This window comes from Entelurus aequoreus, linkage group LG20 (genome assembly GCF_033978785.1).
Source record: "Entelurus aequoreus isolate RoL-2023_Sb linkage group LG20, RoL_Eaeq_v1.1, whole genome shotgun sequence".
Classification (NCBI taxonomy): domain Eukaryota; kingdom Metazoa; phylum Chordata; class Actinopteri; order Syngnathiformes; family Syngnathidae; genus Entelurus; species Entelurus aequoreus.
The window spans coordinates 14,937,054-14,955,616 of record NC_084750.1 but is presented as its reverse complement, the minus strand read 5'-3'; the positions used below and the strand labels follow the sequence as shown (position 1 = coordinate 14,955,616).

Genomic DNA, 18,563 nt, shown 5'->3' with positions numbered 1-18,563 from the left:
TCATTACTGCCACAAGTGGTAGAAAAGTGCATTACAGCTAAGTACCGCTGTGGCCTATGCGGACCACGGCTGGTAAAAGACATATATTACATTCTAGGGGGCGCTCCAAACACTGGTATGTATAGTACACGTTAGCGTTATAGTGACTTGATTTTTCATGCTCATTTTTTTTTGCTGTTTTTATCTGCCACATGTGAAAAGCCGGCTGATCTGTGAAATTAATGCATACATTAAACCGGTCCCTGGTGGAAAAAAATGTTGGGGACCCTCGTTCTAAAGGATGTATTACAATCTTTGCAAGCTGGGTAACGTTTGCTGTGGTCTGGAACAACATGGCACACAAACAACTGAAATGCAGCCAATATGACATACAGATAATGTGTCATGAGACATGCACATATAAATTAAATAAGTAAAGGAAAGTAAATGAGCATAAATATACCTACAAGTGAGGCATATTGATGCAATATGTACATACAGCTAGCCTATATAGCATGTTAGCATGGATTAGCTTGCAGCAAATATGCCTGATTAGCACTCCAACAAGTCAATAACATCAACAAAGCTCACCTTTGTGCATTCACACACAGTATAAAAAGTTTGGTGGACAAAGGAGTGGCATAAAACATGTCTTTCTGTGGCAATGTCGGAGAAAGTTGTACGTGTAGACAAATTACGATGAGTTCAAGGGCCGCTGAAATTAGTAGGACAAAATGGTGCTTGCAAAATAGTCTCATCGGTGAATGATGTTTCATATAAAGAGTGGGAATTCTAACAATTAGGAAAGATTGGTCATGTTTGTCCTACAGAAAATATATTAAATAAGGCCCGAGCTGTTTGTTTACATGCTTTTTTTATTTCTCATTTCTCTTTGCTATTTGGGCTTACTGGACCCTAATTAGAACAAAAACTAAGAATCATCTTTTGATATGATGTACTTAGTCCATAAGTACACAAACGTGTACTTCATGTTTAGTGACATGCTAATTCTTATTTTTACACTTTTTTTCCCTCCAAATTCCATTGTATGTTATACTCTTCTGACACCACCAGATGGCAGTATAAGCGTCCACATAAGTGGCCATAAGGCCCCAATTCAGTAGTGTACACAATTTTGTAAAAAAAAAGAGCTAAAAGGTGCTGTCCACGCATGTGGCCACTAAGCCTTCAGAGGATTTAAACAAAAATATTTTTTTCCATTTGCACACATCTCTGAAGGGGATCCAAGGAGCCACTAGGGCGGCGCTAAAGAGCCGCGGGTTGCTGACCCCCCGGTTTAAGGCAAAGGAGCATAAAGAGTGTGATTAATCTGCAACTTAACACAATGAATGCAATATTTATTTGATCTTTAACCACACGAGGGAGCTGTTTTTTGGTTTTTTTTGACAGCCCAAATACAAACTATTTTGTCTCAAGTACGTTTTTGGATTGAATTGGATGTGCAAGTGTTTATTCTCATCCTAATAATAGTGTTGTGTTGCCTTCCTTATACCTGATGAGGTGTTGTTCAGCACCATGGAGAGTGCCAACATCTCACCTGCGTGGCCTCCTCCAATCAGGTGTGAGAAGCTCCTCAAACAAAGGTTTATTGACAAGTGTGATATCATCTCCGACACTGAGGTGACAATTGCTTGATGTCGCCCTCCCGGTGTTCCTTTTTTTTTTGCATTTGGCCCTAAAAAGGGTCATCTTCTGGGGGCCCTCCATGCTCATCACCTCCAGTGTTTGCTTTGCGCCCACGCCGGGGCCCGTGCCCCTCCTGAGCGACCCCGCCGTGAGCAGGGATCCGCCCTGGGACGGGGCGTCCTTTAAACCCGAGCCGCGGTGTGGAGGTCAGACCCATTGAAGCGCATACCTCCACGCGGGGCCGCTGACGGGAAAATAAACACGTCGGTCTGGTTACGACGGAGCTGGGGGCCCCCCTGCTGTTCCCACCTCCTGGCTTCAGTTTTTAGCCGCCGCCACCGTTCTCATGGCTGCGTCTAGACCGCCAGAGTCCACGTTGAAAGGATTTATGGAGCGCAGAGCAAAAAGTGCATCATTGTCACTCTGCTGGCGACCTTCCGGACCTTTCATTGTCACCTGGAGAAAGGATTAGTTACCTTGGACTCTAATTATTACTCATATGGAGGATGCGTTAGGGCAGGGTGTCCTAACTTTGTCCACTTAGGGCTGAAAATTCAATCATGCATTTTGATACTTTTAAAACCAATACAATATGTATGTGCATATATCTTTATATATATATATATATATATATATATACAGTGTATATATATGTATGCATATACAGTGTATATATATGTATATATATATATATATATATATACATGTATATACACTGTATATATATGTATGTGTATATATATATGTGTATATATATATATATATATATATATATAGTATACATATATGTATGTATATATGTATATATAGTATACATATATGTATGTATATATGTATATATAGTATACATATATGTATGTATATATGTATACATATGCATATATATATATATATATATATATATATATATATATATATATATATATATATATATATATATATATATATATATATAGTATACATATATGTATGTATATATGTATATATAGTATACATATATGTATGTATATATGTATATATAGTATACATATATGTATGTATATATGTATATATATGCATATATATATATATATATATATATATATATATATATATATATATATATATATATATATATATATATATATATATATATATATATATATATATATATATATATATATATATATATATATATATATATTAGGGATGTCCGATAATGGCTTTTTGCCGATATCCGATATTCCGATATTGTCCAACTCTTTAATTACCGATCTACATCTGCTATATGATTTGCCCGAGAAGCTGGGCAGGACATTAAAAAAAAGAAGAAAAAAAATAAAATAAATAAAAAATAATAATAATAATAATAATTACCGATACCGATATCAACCGATATATACAGTCGTGGAATTAACACATTATTATGTCTAATTTGGACAACCAGGTATGGTGAAGATAAGGTACTTTTTAAAAAAAATGATAAAATAAAATAAGATAAATAAATTAAAAACATTTTCTTGAATAAAAAAGAAAGTAAAACAATATAAAAACAGTTACATAGAAACTAGTAATTAATGAAAATGAGTAACATTAACTGTTAAAGGTTAGTACTATTAGTGGAGCAGCAGCACGCACAATCATGTGTGCTTACGGACTGTATCCCTTGCAAACTGTATTGATATATATTGATATATAATGTAGGAACCAGAATATTAATAACAGAAAGAAACAACCCTTCTGTGTGAATGAGGAGGGAGGTTTTTTGGGTTGGTGCATTAATTTTAAGTGTATCTTGTGTTTTTTATGTTGATTTAATTAAAAAAAACAAAAAAAAAAAACGATACCGATAATAAAAAAAACGATACCGATAATTTCCGATATTACATTTTAACGCATTTATCGGCCGGTAATATCGGCAGGCCAATATTATCGGACATCCCTAACATACATATGTATATATATGAGAGCAGACAGTGTACAGTAAGTGATTGTTATATTTTGTTTGTAGTTTTACTTGTTTAGCAATTAGCAATTTTGCTATATCCCGGATCTGCTTATCACTCAGCTTCCTAAACTTGTAACGCATCCTCCTTATATTCAGGCTCAAAAATAAAAGTTTTCGGGTCACGATTAGTTGCTGTTGTTGAAGAACGTTGTGACGAGTCCGTGAAATTAATACGCCGCCGTATGCTTCAAATGAGCAAAATATGTAAATATGACATGCATGTTACTACATTACATTACAGCATGTTTATATGACATGCATGTTACTACATTACATTATATCATGTGTATATGACATGCATGTTACTACATTACATCATGTGTATATGACATGCATGTTAGTACATTACATTACATCATGTTTATATGACATGCATGTTACTACATTACATTATATCATGTGTATATGACATGCATGTTACTACATTACATTACATCATGTGTATATGACATGCATGTTAGTACATTACATTACATCATGTTTATATGACATGCATGTTAGTACATTACATTACATCATGTTTATATGACATGCACGTTACTACATTACATTATATCATGTTTATATGACATGCATGTTACTACATTACATTACATCATGTGTATATGACATGCATGTTACTACATTACATTACATCATGTTTATATGACATGCATGTTACTACATTACATTACATCACGTTTATATGACATGCATGTTACTACATTACATTACATCATGTTTATATGACATGCATGTTATTACATTACATCATGTTTATGACATGCATGTTACTACATTACATCATGTTTATATGAGATGCATGTTACTACATTTCATTACATCATGTTTATATGACATGCATGTTACTACATTACATTACATCATGTTTATATGACTTGCATGTTAGTACATTACATCATGTTTATAAGACATGCATGTTACTACATTACATTACATCATGTTTATATGACATGCATGTTACTACATTACATTACATCATGTTTATATGACATGCATGTTACTACATTACATTACATCATGTTTATATGACATACATGTTACTACATTACATTACATCATGTTTATATGACATGCATGTTACTACATTACATTACATCATGTTTATATGACATGCATGTTATTACATTACATCATGTTTATATGACATGCATGTTACTACATTACATTACATCATGTTTATATGACATGCATGTTACTACATTACATTACATCATGTTTATATGACATGCATGTTACTACATTACATTACATCATGTGTATATGACATGCATGTTAGTACATTACATTACATCATGTTTATATGACATGCATGTTACTACATTACATTACATCATGTTTATATGACATGCATGTTACTACATTACATTACATCATGTTTATATGACATGCATGTTAGAACATTACATTACATGTTTATATGACATGCATGTTATTACATTACATCATGTTTATATGACATGCATGTTAGTACATTACATTACATGTTTATATGACATGCATGTTACTACATTACATTACATCATGTTTATTTGACATGCATGTTACTACATTACATCATGTTTATATGACATGCATGTTACTACATTACATTACATCACGTTTATATGACATGCATGTTACTACATTACATTACATCATGTTTATATGACATGCATGTTATTACATTACATCATGTTTATATGACATGCATGTTATTACATTACATCATGTTTATATGACATGCATGTTATTACATTACATTACATCATGTTTATATGACATGCATGTTACTACATTACATTACATCATGTGTATATGACATGCATGTTACTACATTACATTACATCATGTTTATATGACATGCATGTTACTACATTACATTACATCATGTTTATATGACATGCATGTTACTACATTACATTACATCATGTTTATATGACATGCATGTTACTAAATTACATTACTCTATGTGTATATGACATGCATGTTACTACATTACATTACATCATGTTTATACGACATGCATGTTACTACATTACATTACATCATGTTTATATGACATGCATGTTACTAAATTACATTACTCTATGTGTATATGACATGCATGTTACTACATTACATTACATCATGTTTATATGACATGCATGTTAGTACATTACATTACATCATGTTTATATGACATGCATGTTACTACATTACATCATGTTTATATGACATGCATGTTACTACATTACATCATGTTTATACGACATGCATGTTACTACATTACATTACATCATGTGTATATGACATGCATATTACTACATTACATTGCATCATGTTTATATGACATGCATGTTAGTACATTACATTACATCATGTTTATATGACATGCATGTTATTACATTACATTACATCATGTGTATATGACATGCATGTTACTACATTACATTACAGCATGTGTATATGACATGCATGTTACTACATTACATCATGTTTATATGACATGCATGTTACTACATTACATTACATCATGTTTATATGACATGCATGTTAGTACATTACATCATGTGTATATGACATTCATGTTACTACATTACATTACATCATGTGTATATGACATGCGTGTTACTACATTACATTACATCACGTTTATATGACTTGCATGTTACTACATTACATTACATCATGTTTATATGACATGCATGTTACTACATTACATTACATCATGTTTATATGACATGCATGTTACTAAATTACATTACTCTATGTGTATATGACATGCATGTTAGTACATTAGATTACATCATGTTTATGACATGCATGTTACTACATTACATCATGTTTATACGACATGCATGTTACTACATTACATTACATCATGTGTATATGACATGCATGTTACTACATTACATTACATCATATTTATATGACATGCATGTTACTACATTACATTACATCATGTTTATATGACATGCACGTTACTACATTACATCATGTTTATATGACATGCATGTTACTACATTAGATTACATGTTTATATGACATGCATGTTACTACATTACATTACATCATGTGTATATGACATGCATGTTACTACATTACATTACATCATGTGTATATGACATGCATGTTACTACATTACATTACATCATGTTTATATGACATGCATGTTACTACATTACATTACATCATTTTTATTTGACATGCATGTTACATTACAGCTACTACATTACATTATTAGCTGACTTTTGCTAGTGTTTATTTATGACTTAGAATGCTTTAAAAAAAAAGAGAAAAATGTGCTGGTCTCGGCAAAATTCCCCCCAAAAGTGCAGTTCCCCTTTAAAGGTTCCTACGTGTGTTTGTTTGCTTACTTTCAGTTTGAACACTTGAAGTTAAATTCGAGAAGTATAACCCAAATATCAACAACACCCATTTTCCTATTTGTTGTGCCTGAGTTGCAACTCCTGTGCGTGATGTGAGGACCAAGCGATTCCTCGCAGAGGTTTTAAGTTACACGCTGTCCGCCAATCACAACACGCCCCCCCCCCCCCCCCCCCCAAAAAAAAAGCCTGCATCCAAGAGCGCGTGGGCGGCACCTCCACGTCGGCGTTAAAAAGCCGCGCGCAGGCCGCACTTTCCCCTCACTTGTCACCTGGACTCCGCTGATGTTCTAACTAAGTTCGGGGGGGCAATTTTTGTTGTTTTGGGGGGGTGGGGGCAAGTTTGCGGACCATGCGGGAAGACGACGACTCCTCCCCGATGGACAGCGCGGGGAACAGCGAGGAGGAGGCCGAGCGGCAGCCGCCGAGGAGAGGCGCCAGGAAGCGGCGCGCGGCCGTGACGCGCAGGAGCGCGGACGACCCGGACGTGGCGGGGAAAAGGACGACGACGACGACGACGTGCGTGGGCGGGAGCGCGGGCAGCAGCCCGGCGCGCTCCGGGGACGACGCGCAGACGCAGCGCGTCATGGCCAACGTGCGCGAGCGCCAGCGCACGCAGTCGCTGAACGAGGCCTTCACGTCGCTGCGCGAGATCATCCCCACGCTGCCCTCCGACAAGCTCAGCAAGATCCAGACGCTCAAGCTGGCCGCGCGCTACATCGACTTCCTGTGCGAGGTGCTGCGGAGCGACGAGGCGGCGGCGGCGGCGGCGGCGGACGCGCGCGGCTCCGGCTGCGGCTACGTGGCGCACGAGCGCCTCAGCTACGCCTTCTCGGTGTGGAGGATGGGAGGATCCTGGTCCGTGTCCACCGCCTCCCACTAGTGGGGATGATCCGGATGGGGCGACAGAGGTGAGATGGACTCTCTTTATACTGTATTGATGCGCCTTTTACGCACGGCCACGTGACGCTAATGCTCTAATTCAGGGGTGTCCAAAGTGCGGCCCCCGGGGCCATTTGCGGCCCGCAGCTAATTGTTTCTCGGCCCGCCACACATTCTGGAAACGCCATTGCAAAAATTAAAACATTTTAAAAAAAGTGGAATGAGGTGACATCGAACTAGAAAAAGTTGCAATGTTGACACAAAACTGCCATGCAGGCTTTCTTTTTTCTTTTATTGCCATTGCTCAAAAAAAAAAAAAAAAAAAAATCAATAATAATTAGGGATGTCCCTAATGCGTTAAAATGTAATATCGGAAATTATCGGTATCGGTTTTCTTATTCTCTGTATCGTTTTTTTTATTAAATCAACATAAAAAACACAAGATACACTTACAATTAGTGCACCAACCCAAAAAACCTCCCTCCCCCCATTTTTTTCTGTTATTAATATTCTGGTTCCTACATTATATATGAATATATATCAATACAGTCTGCAAGGGATACAGTCCGTAAGCACACATGATTGTGCGTGCTGCTGCTCCACTAATAGTACTAACCTTTAACAGTTAATTTTACTCATTTTCATTCATTACTAGTTTCTATGTAACTGTTTTTATATTGTTTTACTTTCTTTTTTATTCAAGAATTTTTCTTAAATTTAGTTATCTTATTTTATTTTTTATTTTTTAAAGTACCTTATCTTCACCATACATGGTTGTCCAAATTAGGCATAATAATGTGTTAATTCCACGACTGCATATATCGGTTGATATCGGTATCGGTTGATATCGGTATCGGTAATTAAAGAGTTGGACAATATCGGAATATCGGCAAAAAGCCATTATCGGACATCCCTAATAATAATGAATTATTGACATCTTCAAGGCTCCAATTATTTCAAATATTTCACTTTAAAATGTTTTATGTGGGGAAATATTGCATATATTGTGTGGTTGCCATACAAAAACATCAACGTTTTATTTGACAAAAGAGCATAAAACAAACAAAATAATAGTTCAAACTAGGGATGTCCGATAATGGCTTTTTGCCGATATTCCGATATTGTCCAACTCTTTAATTACTGATACCGATATCAACCGATACCGATATCAACCAATATATGCAGTCGTGGAATTAACACATTATTATGCCTAATTTGGACAACCAGGTATGGTGAAGATAAGATACTTTTAAAAAATAATAATAAAATAAGATAAATAAATTAAAAACATTTTCTTGAATAAAAAAGAAAGTAAAACAATATAAAAACAGTTACGTAGAAACTAGTAATTAATGAAAATTAGTAACATTAAGTGTTAAAGGTTAGTACTATTAGTGGAGCAGCAGCACGCACAATCATGTGTGCTTACGGACTGTATCCCTTGCAGACTGTATTGATATATATTGATATATAATGTAGGAACCAGAATATTAATAACAGAAAGAAACAACCCTTGAGTGTGAATGAGTGTAAATGGGGGAGGGAGGTTTTTTGGGTTGGTGCACTAATTGTAAGTGTATCTTGTGTTTTTTATGTTCATTTAATAAAAAACAAAACAAAAAACTGATACCGATAATAAAAAAACCGATACCGATAATTTCCGATATTACATTTTAACGCATATATCGGCCGATAATATCGGCAGGCCGATATTATCGGACATCTCTAATAATAATGAATTATTGACATATTCAAGGCTCCAATTATTTCAAATATTTCACTTTAAAATGTTTTATGTGGGAAAATATTGCATATATTGTGTGGTTGCCATACAAAAACATCAACGTTTTATTTGACAAAAGAGCATAAAACAAACAAAATAATAGTTCAAACGTAAAATGGACAGATATATCTGAAGTTGCGCTCGTAACTTAAGTGTTGAAAGTAAAAAAAAAACTAATAAAAATTAAAGATGTCCGATAATATCGGCCTTCCGATATTATCGGCCGATATATGCGTTAAAATGTAATATTGGAAATTATCGGTATCGGTGTTTTTATTATCAGTATCGTTTTTGTTGTTGTTTTTTTTAAATTAAATCTACATAAAAAACACAAGATACACTTACAATTAGTGCACCAACCCAAAAAACCTCCCTCCCCCCATTTACACTCATTCACACAAAAGGGTTGTTTCTTTCTGTTATTAATATTCTGCTTCCTACATTATATATCAATATATATCAATACAGTCTGCAAGGGATACAGTCCGTAAGCACACATGATTGTGCGTGCTGCTGCTCCACTAATAGTACTAACCTTTAACAGTTAATTTTACTCATTTTCATTCATTAATAGTTTCTATGTAACTGTTTTTATATTGTTTTACTTTCCTTTTATTCAATAATTTTTTTTTAATTTAGTTATCTTATTTTTTTATTTTTTTTTTAAAGTACCTTATCTTCACCATACCTGGTTGTCCAAATTAGGCATAATAATGTGTTAATTCCACGACTGCATATATCGGTTGATATCGGTATCGGTTGATATCGGTATCGGTAATTAAAGAGTTGGACAATATCGGAATATCGGATATCGGCAAAAAGCCATTATCGGACATCCCTAATAATAATGAATTATTGACATCTTCAAGGCTCCAATTATTTCAAATATTTCACTTTAAAATGTTTTATGTGGGAAAATATTGCATATATTGTGTGGTTGCCATACAAAAACATCCACGTTTTATTTGACAAAAGAGCATAAAACAAACAAAATAATAGTTCAAACTAGGGATGTCCGATAATGGCTTTTTGCCGATATTCCGATATTGTCCAACTCTTTAATTACCGATACCGATATCAACCGATACCGATATCAACCAATATATGCAGTCGTGGAATTAACACATTATTATGCCTAATTTGGACAACCAGGTATGGTGAAGATAAGGTACTTTTTAAAAATAATAATAAAATAAGATAAATAAATTAAAAACATTTTCTTGAATAAAAAAGAAAGTAAAACAATATAAAAACAGTTACGTACAAACTAGTAATTAATGAAAATTAGTAACATTAAGTGTTAAAGGTTAGTACTATTAGTGGAGCAGCAGCACGCACAATCATGTGTGCTTACGGACTGTATCCCTTGCAGACTGTATTGATATATATTGATATATAATGTAGGAACCAGAATATTGATAACAGAAAGAAACAACCCTTTTGTGTGAATGAGTGTAAATGGGGGAGGGAGGTTTTTTGGGTTGGTGCACTAATTGTAAGTGTATCTTGTGTTTTTTATGTTCATTTAATAAAAAACAAAACAAAAAACTGATACCGATAATAAAAAAAAACGATACCGATAATTTCCGATATTACATTTTAACGCATATATCGCATCTCTAATAATAATGAATTATTGACATCTTCAAGGCTCCAATTATTTCAAATATTTCACTTTAAAATGTTTTATGTGGGGAAATATTGCATATATTGTGTGGTTGCCATATAAAAACATCCACGTTTTATTTGACAGAAGAGCATAAAACAAACAAAATAATAGTTCAAACGTAAAATGGACAGATATATCTGAAGTTGAGCTCGTAACTTAAGTGTTGAAAGTAAAAAAAAACTAATAAAAATTAAAGATGTCCGATAATATCGGCCTTCCGATATTATCGGCCGATATATGCGTTAAAATGTAATATTGGAAATTATCGGTATCGGTGTTTTTATTATCAGTATCGTTTTTTTTGTTGTTTTTTTAATTAAATCAACATAAAAAACACAAGATACACTTACAATTAGTGCACCAACCCAAAAAACCTCCCTCCCCCCATTTCTTTCTGTTATTAATATTCTAGTTCCTACATTATATATCATAATATATCAATACAGTCTGCAAGGGATACAGTCCGTAAGCACACATGATTGTGCGTGCTGCTGGTCCACTAATAGTACTAACCTTTAACAGTTAATTTTACTAATTTTCATTCATTACTAGTTTCTATGTAACTGTTTTTATATTGTTTTACTTTCTTTTTTATTCAAGAAAATGTTTTTAATTTATTTATCTTATTTTATTTTATTAATTTAAAAAAAAAAGGACCTTATCTTCACCATAACTGGTTGTCCAAATTAGGCATAATAATGTGTTAATTCCACAACTGTATATATCAGTATCGGTATCGGTTGATATCGGTATCGGTAATTAAAGAGTTGGACAATATCGGATATCGGCAAAAAGCCATTATCGCACATCCCTAATTAAAACCTATTTGTTTTTTAAAACTTTATATCAACCTGAAGTTGATATACTGTACAGATTTACTGTAAGCATTATATAAATAAAAAATAAATAACAATTTGACTTGTTTTTAACATTTTAATGACTTAGACCCTTTATGGTCCCCGGGAGCCTTAAAGGTAAAAAACAAACAAAATCCATATATTTTGTTATGGTTTGAAAATTAAAAATATCAAAATGGCCCCCGCATGCTTTAATTTTTCCGTGTTCGGCCCTCAGTGGAAAAAGTTTGGACACCCCTGCTCTAATTGATTGATTGATTGATTGATTAAAACTTGTATTAGTAGATTGCACAGTACAGTACATATTCCGTACAATTGACCACTAAATGGTAACACCCCAATAAGTTTTTCAACTTGTTTAAGTCGGGGTCCACGTTAATCAATTCATGGTAATTCTCCTTTGTTTCAGTGGTCCGGTACCGGTCCGTGACGCATTAACTACCGGAAACATTCATTCAATTATAAACTACCGCATTTTCTCCGACTTAACTTTTATTTTATTTGACTTCATCAGTATCGCGCTTCATAAATAACTAAAAGGTTTTATATAGATGGGTAGGTCGTGAGTTCGAACCCCGGCCGAGTCATACCAAAGGCTATAAAAATGGGAGCTTTACCTCCCTGCTTGGCACTCAGCATCAAGGGTTGGAATTGGGGATCAAATCGCACCAAAAAATGATTCCCGGGCGCGGCCACCGCTGCTGCTCACTGCTCCCCTCACCTCCCAGGGGGTGATCAAGGGTGATGGGTGTGTGTGTGAGACAATCATTTGCTACTTTAACTTTAACCAAAAAAGTTGACTTATGATAAGTTCATGTTGGGTTATTCCCAACCAAACTGAATTATTTAACCCAAAATTGAGTAAATAATGTTAATGAGATGAATCCACGCCTTCTGCCCATGTGCAGCTGGGATAGGTTCCGGCACCCCCCTGCAATGCCAAAAGGGACAAGCGGTAGAAAATGGATGAAAGGAAGTAGCAGAACTAATGCACACTAAAAAAATGTTGGGTTTTAACCCAATTTTAACCCAACTGCCGGTCCAGAAAAGGACAAACCCCATATTTGAGTTATTTTAACTCAACATTTTGGGTTAATTTTTTCAACCCACCTTTAGCATTGAATTTTTTAACCAAAAAAGTTGAGTTATGATAAGTTAATGTTGGGTTATTCCCAACCAAACTATCGTGTTGAATTATTTAACCCAAAAGTTGAGTTATGCTAACTCAATGTTGGGTGATTGTAAATAACGTTAATGAGATTAATCCGTAATAAAACTCCCCTCAAGAAAAAAGTGACTTTTTAATCAAATGTAAAATTACCCCAAAATGCGTTTACTTGTTGAAAAACAACCCAAAAATGGTTCAGCATTTTGAAAACCCAGAAATGGACTTAAACTAATACCCTTATAACCCCAAAAATGGATTGCTGGAACCCCTTATTGGAGTTATTTTAACTCAACATTTTGGGTTGATTTTTTTCAACCCAACTTTTGCGTTGAATTATTTCATAATTATTATTTATACCTGCTCAGTGGCCTAGTGGTTAGAGTGTCCGCCCTGAGATGGGTAGGTCGTGAGTTCAAACCCCGGCCGAGTCATACCAAAGACTATAAAAATGGGAGCTATTACCTCCCTGCTTGGCACTCAGCATCAAGGGTTGGAATTGGGGGTTAAATCACCAAAAAATGATTCCCGGGCGCGGCCACCGCTGCTGCTCACTGCTCCCCTCACCTCCCAGGGAGGTGATCAAGGGGGATGGGTCAAATGCAGAGAATAATTTCGCCACACCTAGTGTGTGTGTGACAATCATTGCTACTTTAACTTGAACTTTACTGTGCTTCTGGTTCAATTTTTATTATTAGTTTTAGTTTATTGAATTTTCATTTTCAGTATTAAGCGGTTCCAGTCGATCAAAAACGCTTAGTTCAAATATGGTTAATTTTTTTTTTTTTTAAATATTTCCTCTTACGGACTGAAAACGATGTTAAATGTATTTTTTGTTGTAATTTGATCTATATTTCTTTGTTTTGTGTTCTGTAATTATTATGCGGAGGTGTACTTATCACACTGTTACAGACCATTGATAATATACATAGTGTGGAGTGGGGGGGGAGTCGCTTTATATTGGATTTAATCACATGACGCTAATGCTAATGTTTACATTGGAAATACCCCAAATCTCCTTTATTTGACTTTATCAGTATCATGCTTACCATTCATGATTACCATGAATTGATTCACGTGGACCCGACTTAAACAAGTTGAAAAACTTATTGGGGTGTTACCATTTAGTGGTCAATTGTACGGAATATGTACTGTACTGTGCAATCTACTAATAAAAGTTTCAATCAATCAAAAAGCTTCATAAAAAACTAAAATGTTTTTACACTGTGCTTGTGGTTTAATGTTGCTGATCAATTTCAATTCATTATTATTATTTTTAGTTTATGGAATTTACACTTTCAGTATCAAGCGGTTCCAGTCGATCAAAAACGCTTAGTTAAAATATGGTTAATTATTTATTTATTTGTATATATTTTCTGTTATGGACTAAAAATGATGTTGTTAAATGTATTTTTTGTTGTAATTTGATCTATATATCTTTTTGTGTTCTGTAATGTTATGCGGAGGTGTACTTATCACACTGTTACAGACCATTGATCATTTTCATAGTGTGGAGTGGAGTTCCAGTCGATCAAAAACGCTTAGTTAAAATAAGGCTTTATTATTATTATTTTTTAAATATTTTCTGTTACAGACTAAAAACGATGTTAATAAATGTATTAAAATAATAATAAAAACGTATTTAACGATGTTAATAAATGTATTAAAATATTAATAAAAACATATTTTTTGTTGTAATTTGATCTATATTTCTTTGTTTTGTGTTCTGTAATTATTATGCGGAGGTGTACTTATCACACTGTTACAGACCGTTGATCATTTTCATAGTGTGGAGTGGAGTTCCAGTCGATCAAAAACGCTTAGTTAAAATAAGGCTTTATTATTATTATTTTTTTAAAAATATTTTCTGTTACAGACTAAAAACGATGTTAATAAATGTATTAAAATAATAATAAAAACGTATTTAACAATGTTAATAAATGTATTAAAATATTAATAAAAACATATTTTTTGTTGTAATTTGATCTATATTTCTTTGTTTTGTGTTCTGTAATTATTATGCGGAGGTGTACTTATCACACTGTTACAGACCATTGATCATTTTCATAGTTTGGGGTGTAGTTCCAGTCGATCAAAAACGCTTAGTTAAAATAAGGCTTTATTATTTATTTATTTATTTTTAAAATATTTTCTGTTACAGACTAAAAACGATGTTAATAAATGTATTAAAATAGTAATAAAAACTTATTTAACGATGTTAATAAATGTATTAAAATATTAATAAAAACTTATTTTTTGTTGTAATTTGATCTATATTTCTTTGTTTTGTGTTCTGTAATTATTATGCGGAGGTGTACTTATCACACTGTTACAGACCATTGATAATATTCATAGTGTGGAGTGGAGTTCCAGTCGATCAAAAACGCTTAGTTAAAATAAGGCTTTATTATTTATATATATTTTTTTATATTTTCTGTTACAGACTAAAAACGATGTTAATAAATGTATTAAAATAATAATAAAAACGTATTCAATGATGTTAATAAATGTATTAAAATAATAATAAAAACGTATTTTTTGTTGTAATTTGATCTATATTTCTTTGTTTTGTGTTCTTTAATTATTTTGCGGAGGTGTACTTATCACACTGTTACAGACCATTGATAATATTCATAGTGTGGAGTGGAGTTTCAGTCGATCAAAAACGCTTAGTTAAAATAAGGCTTTATTATTTATTTATATTTTTTTATATTTTCTGTTGCAGACGAAAAACGATGTTAATAAATGTATTTTTTGTTGTAATTTAATCTATATTTCTTTGTTTTGTGTTCTGTAATTATTATGCGGAGGTGTACTTATCACACTGTTACAGACCATTGATAATATTCATAGTGTGGAGTGGAGTTCCAGTCGATCAAAAACGCTTAGTTAAAATAAGGCTTTATTTTTTTATTTATATTTTTTTAATATTTTCTGTTACAGACTAAAAACGATGTTAATAAATGTATTAAAATAATAATAAAAACGTATTTAATGATGTTAATAAATGTATTAAAATAATAATAGAAACGTATTTTTTGTTGTAATTTGATCTATATTTCTTTGTTTTGTGTTCTTTAATTATTTTGCGGAGGTGTACTTATCACATTGTTACAAACCATTGATCATATACATAGTGTGGAGTGGAGATCCAGTCGATCAAAAACGCTTAGTTAAAATAAAGCTTTATTTATTTTTATTTTTTTAAAATATTTTCTGTTAAAGACTAAAAACGATGTTAATAAATGTATTAAAATAATAATAAAAACTTATTTAACGATGTTAATAAATGTATTAAAATATTAATAAAAACATATTTTTTGTTGTAATTTAATCTATATTTCTTTGTTTTGTGTTCTGTAATGTTATGCAGAGGTGTACTTATCACACTGTTACAGACCATTGATGATATACATAGTGTGGAGTGGAGTTCCAGTCGATCAAAAACGCTTAGTTAAAATAAGGCTTTATCATTATTATTATTTTTTAAATATTTTCTGTTAAAGACTAAAAACGATGTTAATAAATGTATTAAAATAATAATAAAAACTTATTTAACGATGTTAATAAATGTATTAAAATATTAATAAAAACATATTTTTTGTTGTAATTTGATCTATATTTCTTTTTGTGTTCTGTAATTATTATGCGGAGGTGTACTTATCACACTGTTAAAAACCATTGATCATTTTCATAGTTTAAAGTGGCTCAGTTAAAATAAGGCTTTATTATTATTATTATTATTTTATTTTTTTAATATTTTCTGTTACAGGCTAAAAATGATGTTGTTAAATGTATTTTTTGTTGCAAATTGATCTAAATTTCTTTGTTTTGTGTTCTGTAATTATTATGCGGAGGTGTACTTATCACACTGTTACAGACCATTGATAATATTCATAGTGTGGAGTGGGGGGGATGTGCGAAATGTTTTCTTCTTCCTTCAAAATAATTGCGAAGCCCTGCTCAAAGTACAGTAAAAAAAACACTTTTTATGGCATATTTCCATCCCAATAACGGCCATTTGTCCCACAGAGTCGGACAGCAAGTGCAGCTGCCGGGAGGACATGTGCCGTATTTCCCCTCACGCTTGCAAGGGAGCACTTACAGGACCAGACGGATATGAAGAAAGACCGCTATGAATGTTCGGAGGAGGGAGAAAAAACACCCCAAAAAATGCCTCTCACATTCCTGGAGACAATGTTTCACAGCAAATGGACTATTTATTTTTCTACTGGTGCCAAACCCAAAAGAGCTATTTATTTTGGGGTATCACGAGAACGCTGAGCCTTGTAAATATTTGCTACAATAAACAAATGAAAGTATCCTTTTTTTGGGGGTTTTTAGTGTTCATTGGATTGTTCCTGGGGAATGATCATGGCAACAAAGTTAATCAAGAGAGTTTATTGACTTTTGTCGCACCCCCCTTGTGGTGCACCCGAAAGAAAACAGCTCATACCTTGGGATTAATTCCGCAGTGTTTTCTTGCACGCGGGGATCTGGGAAGGCCGTAATTAGCTGCCGGGGCGTTGGAAAAGTGCGGAGCAGTTTGGAAGCATGCGTGATGGTCCCAGGTGGCCTCCCGTAAGTCACGGGTCGAGCAGAAGAAGACTCCTCCTTGCAGGTGCGGTCACGGATAAAAGGGGTTTGGACACGGGTCAGGATGCCAACTGGACTGCCATTTGTACACCTGGTTCTAGACTACAAACCCCGAAACCAGTGAAGTTGTCACGTTGTGTAAATGGTCAATAATACAATGATTTTTGCAAATTATTTTCAAATATATTCAATTGAATAGACTGCAAAGACAAGATATTTAACGTTCACACTGAGAAACTTCATTTTTTTGTGCAAATCATCATTAACTTAGAATTTAATGGCAGCAACACATTGCAAAAAAGGCCTTTTTACCACTGTGTTACATGGCCTTTCCTTTTAACAACACTCAGTAAAGCAGGGGTCACCAACCTTTTTGAAAGCAAGAGCTACTTCTTGGGTACTGATTAATGCGAAGGGCTACCAGTTTGATACACACTTAAATAAATTACCAGAAATAGCCAATTTGCTCAATTTACCTTTAACTCTGTTATTATTAATAATTAATGCTATTTACACTTGATTGAACGGTTTAAAAGAGGAGAAAACACGGAAAAAATGACAATTCAATTTTGAAACATAGTTTATCTTCAATTTCGAATCTTTAAAATTCTAAATTCAACCAAAAAAAAGAAGACAAAAACTTAAAAAAAG

The 18,563-nt window shown here is 33.5% G+C and overlaps 1 protein-coding gene across 2 annotated transcripts in view; it reads left to right on the top strand.

Moving 5' to 3' along the window:
- LOC133635595 (twist-related protein-like) overlaps positions 1–17,638 on the top strand; it is a 47,291-nt gene extending 29,653 nt beyond the window's left edge. Inside the window, exons 1-2 of one of the 2 annotated variants that reach the window (XM_062028819.1) lie at positions 7,166–7,871; positions 17,349–17,638. In XM_062028819.1, coding sequence (XP_061884803.1) covers positions 7,313–7,843 — 531 coding nt within the window. In that variant the 5' untranslated portion in view covers positions 7,166–7,312 and the 3' untranslated portion in view covers positions 7,844–7,871; positions 17,349–17,638. Of the gene's footprint in view, positions 1–7,165; positions 7,872–17,348 lie in introns of those variants that run through there. The other variant, XR_009822083.1, reaches the window with a different exon arrangement.
- Positions 17,639–18,563: the final 925 nt, after the last annotated feature.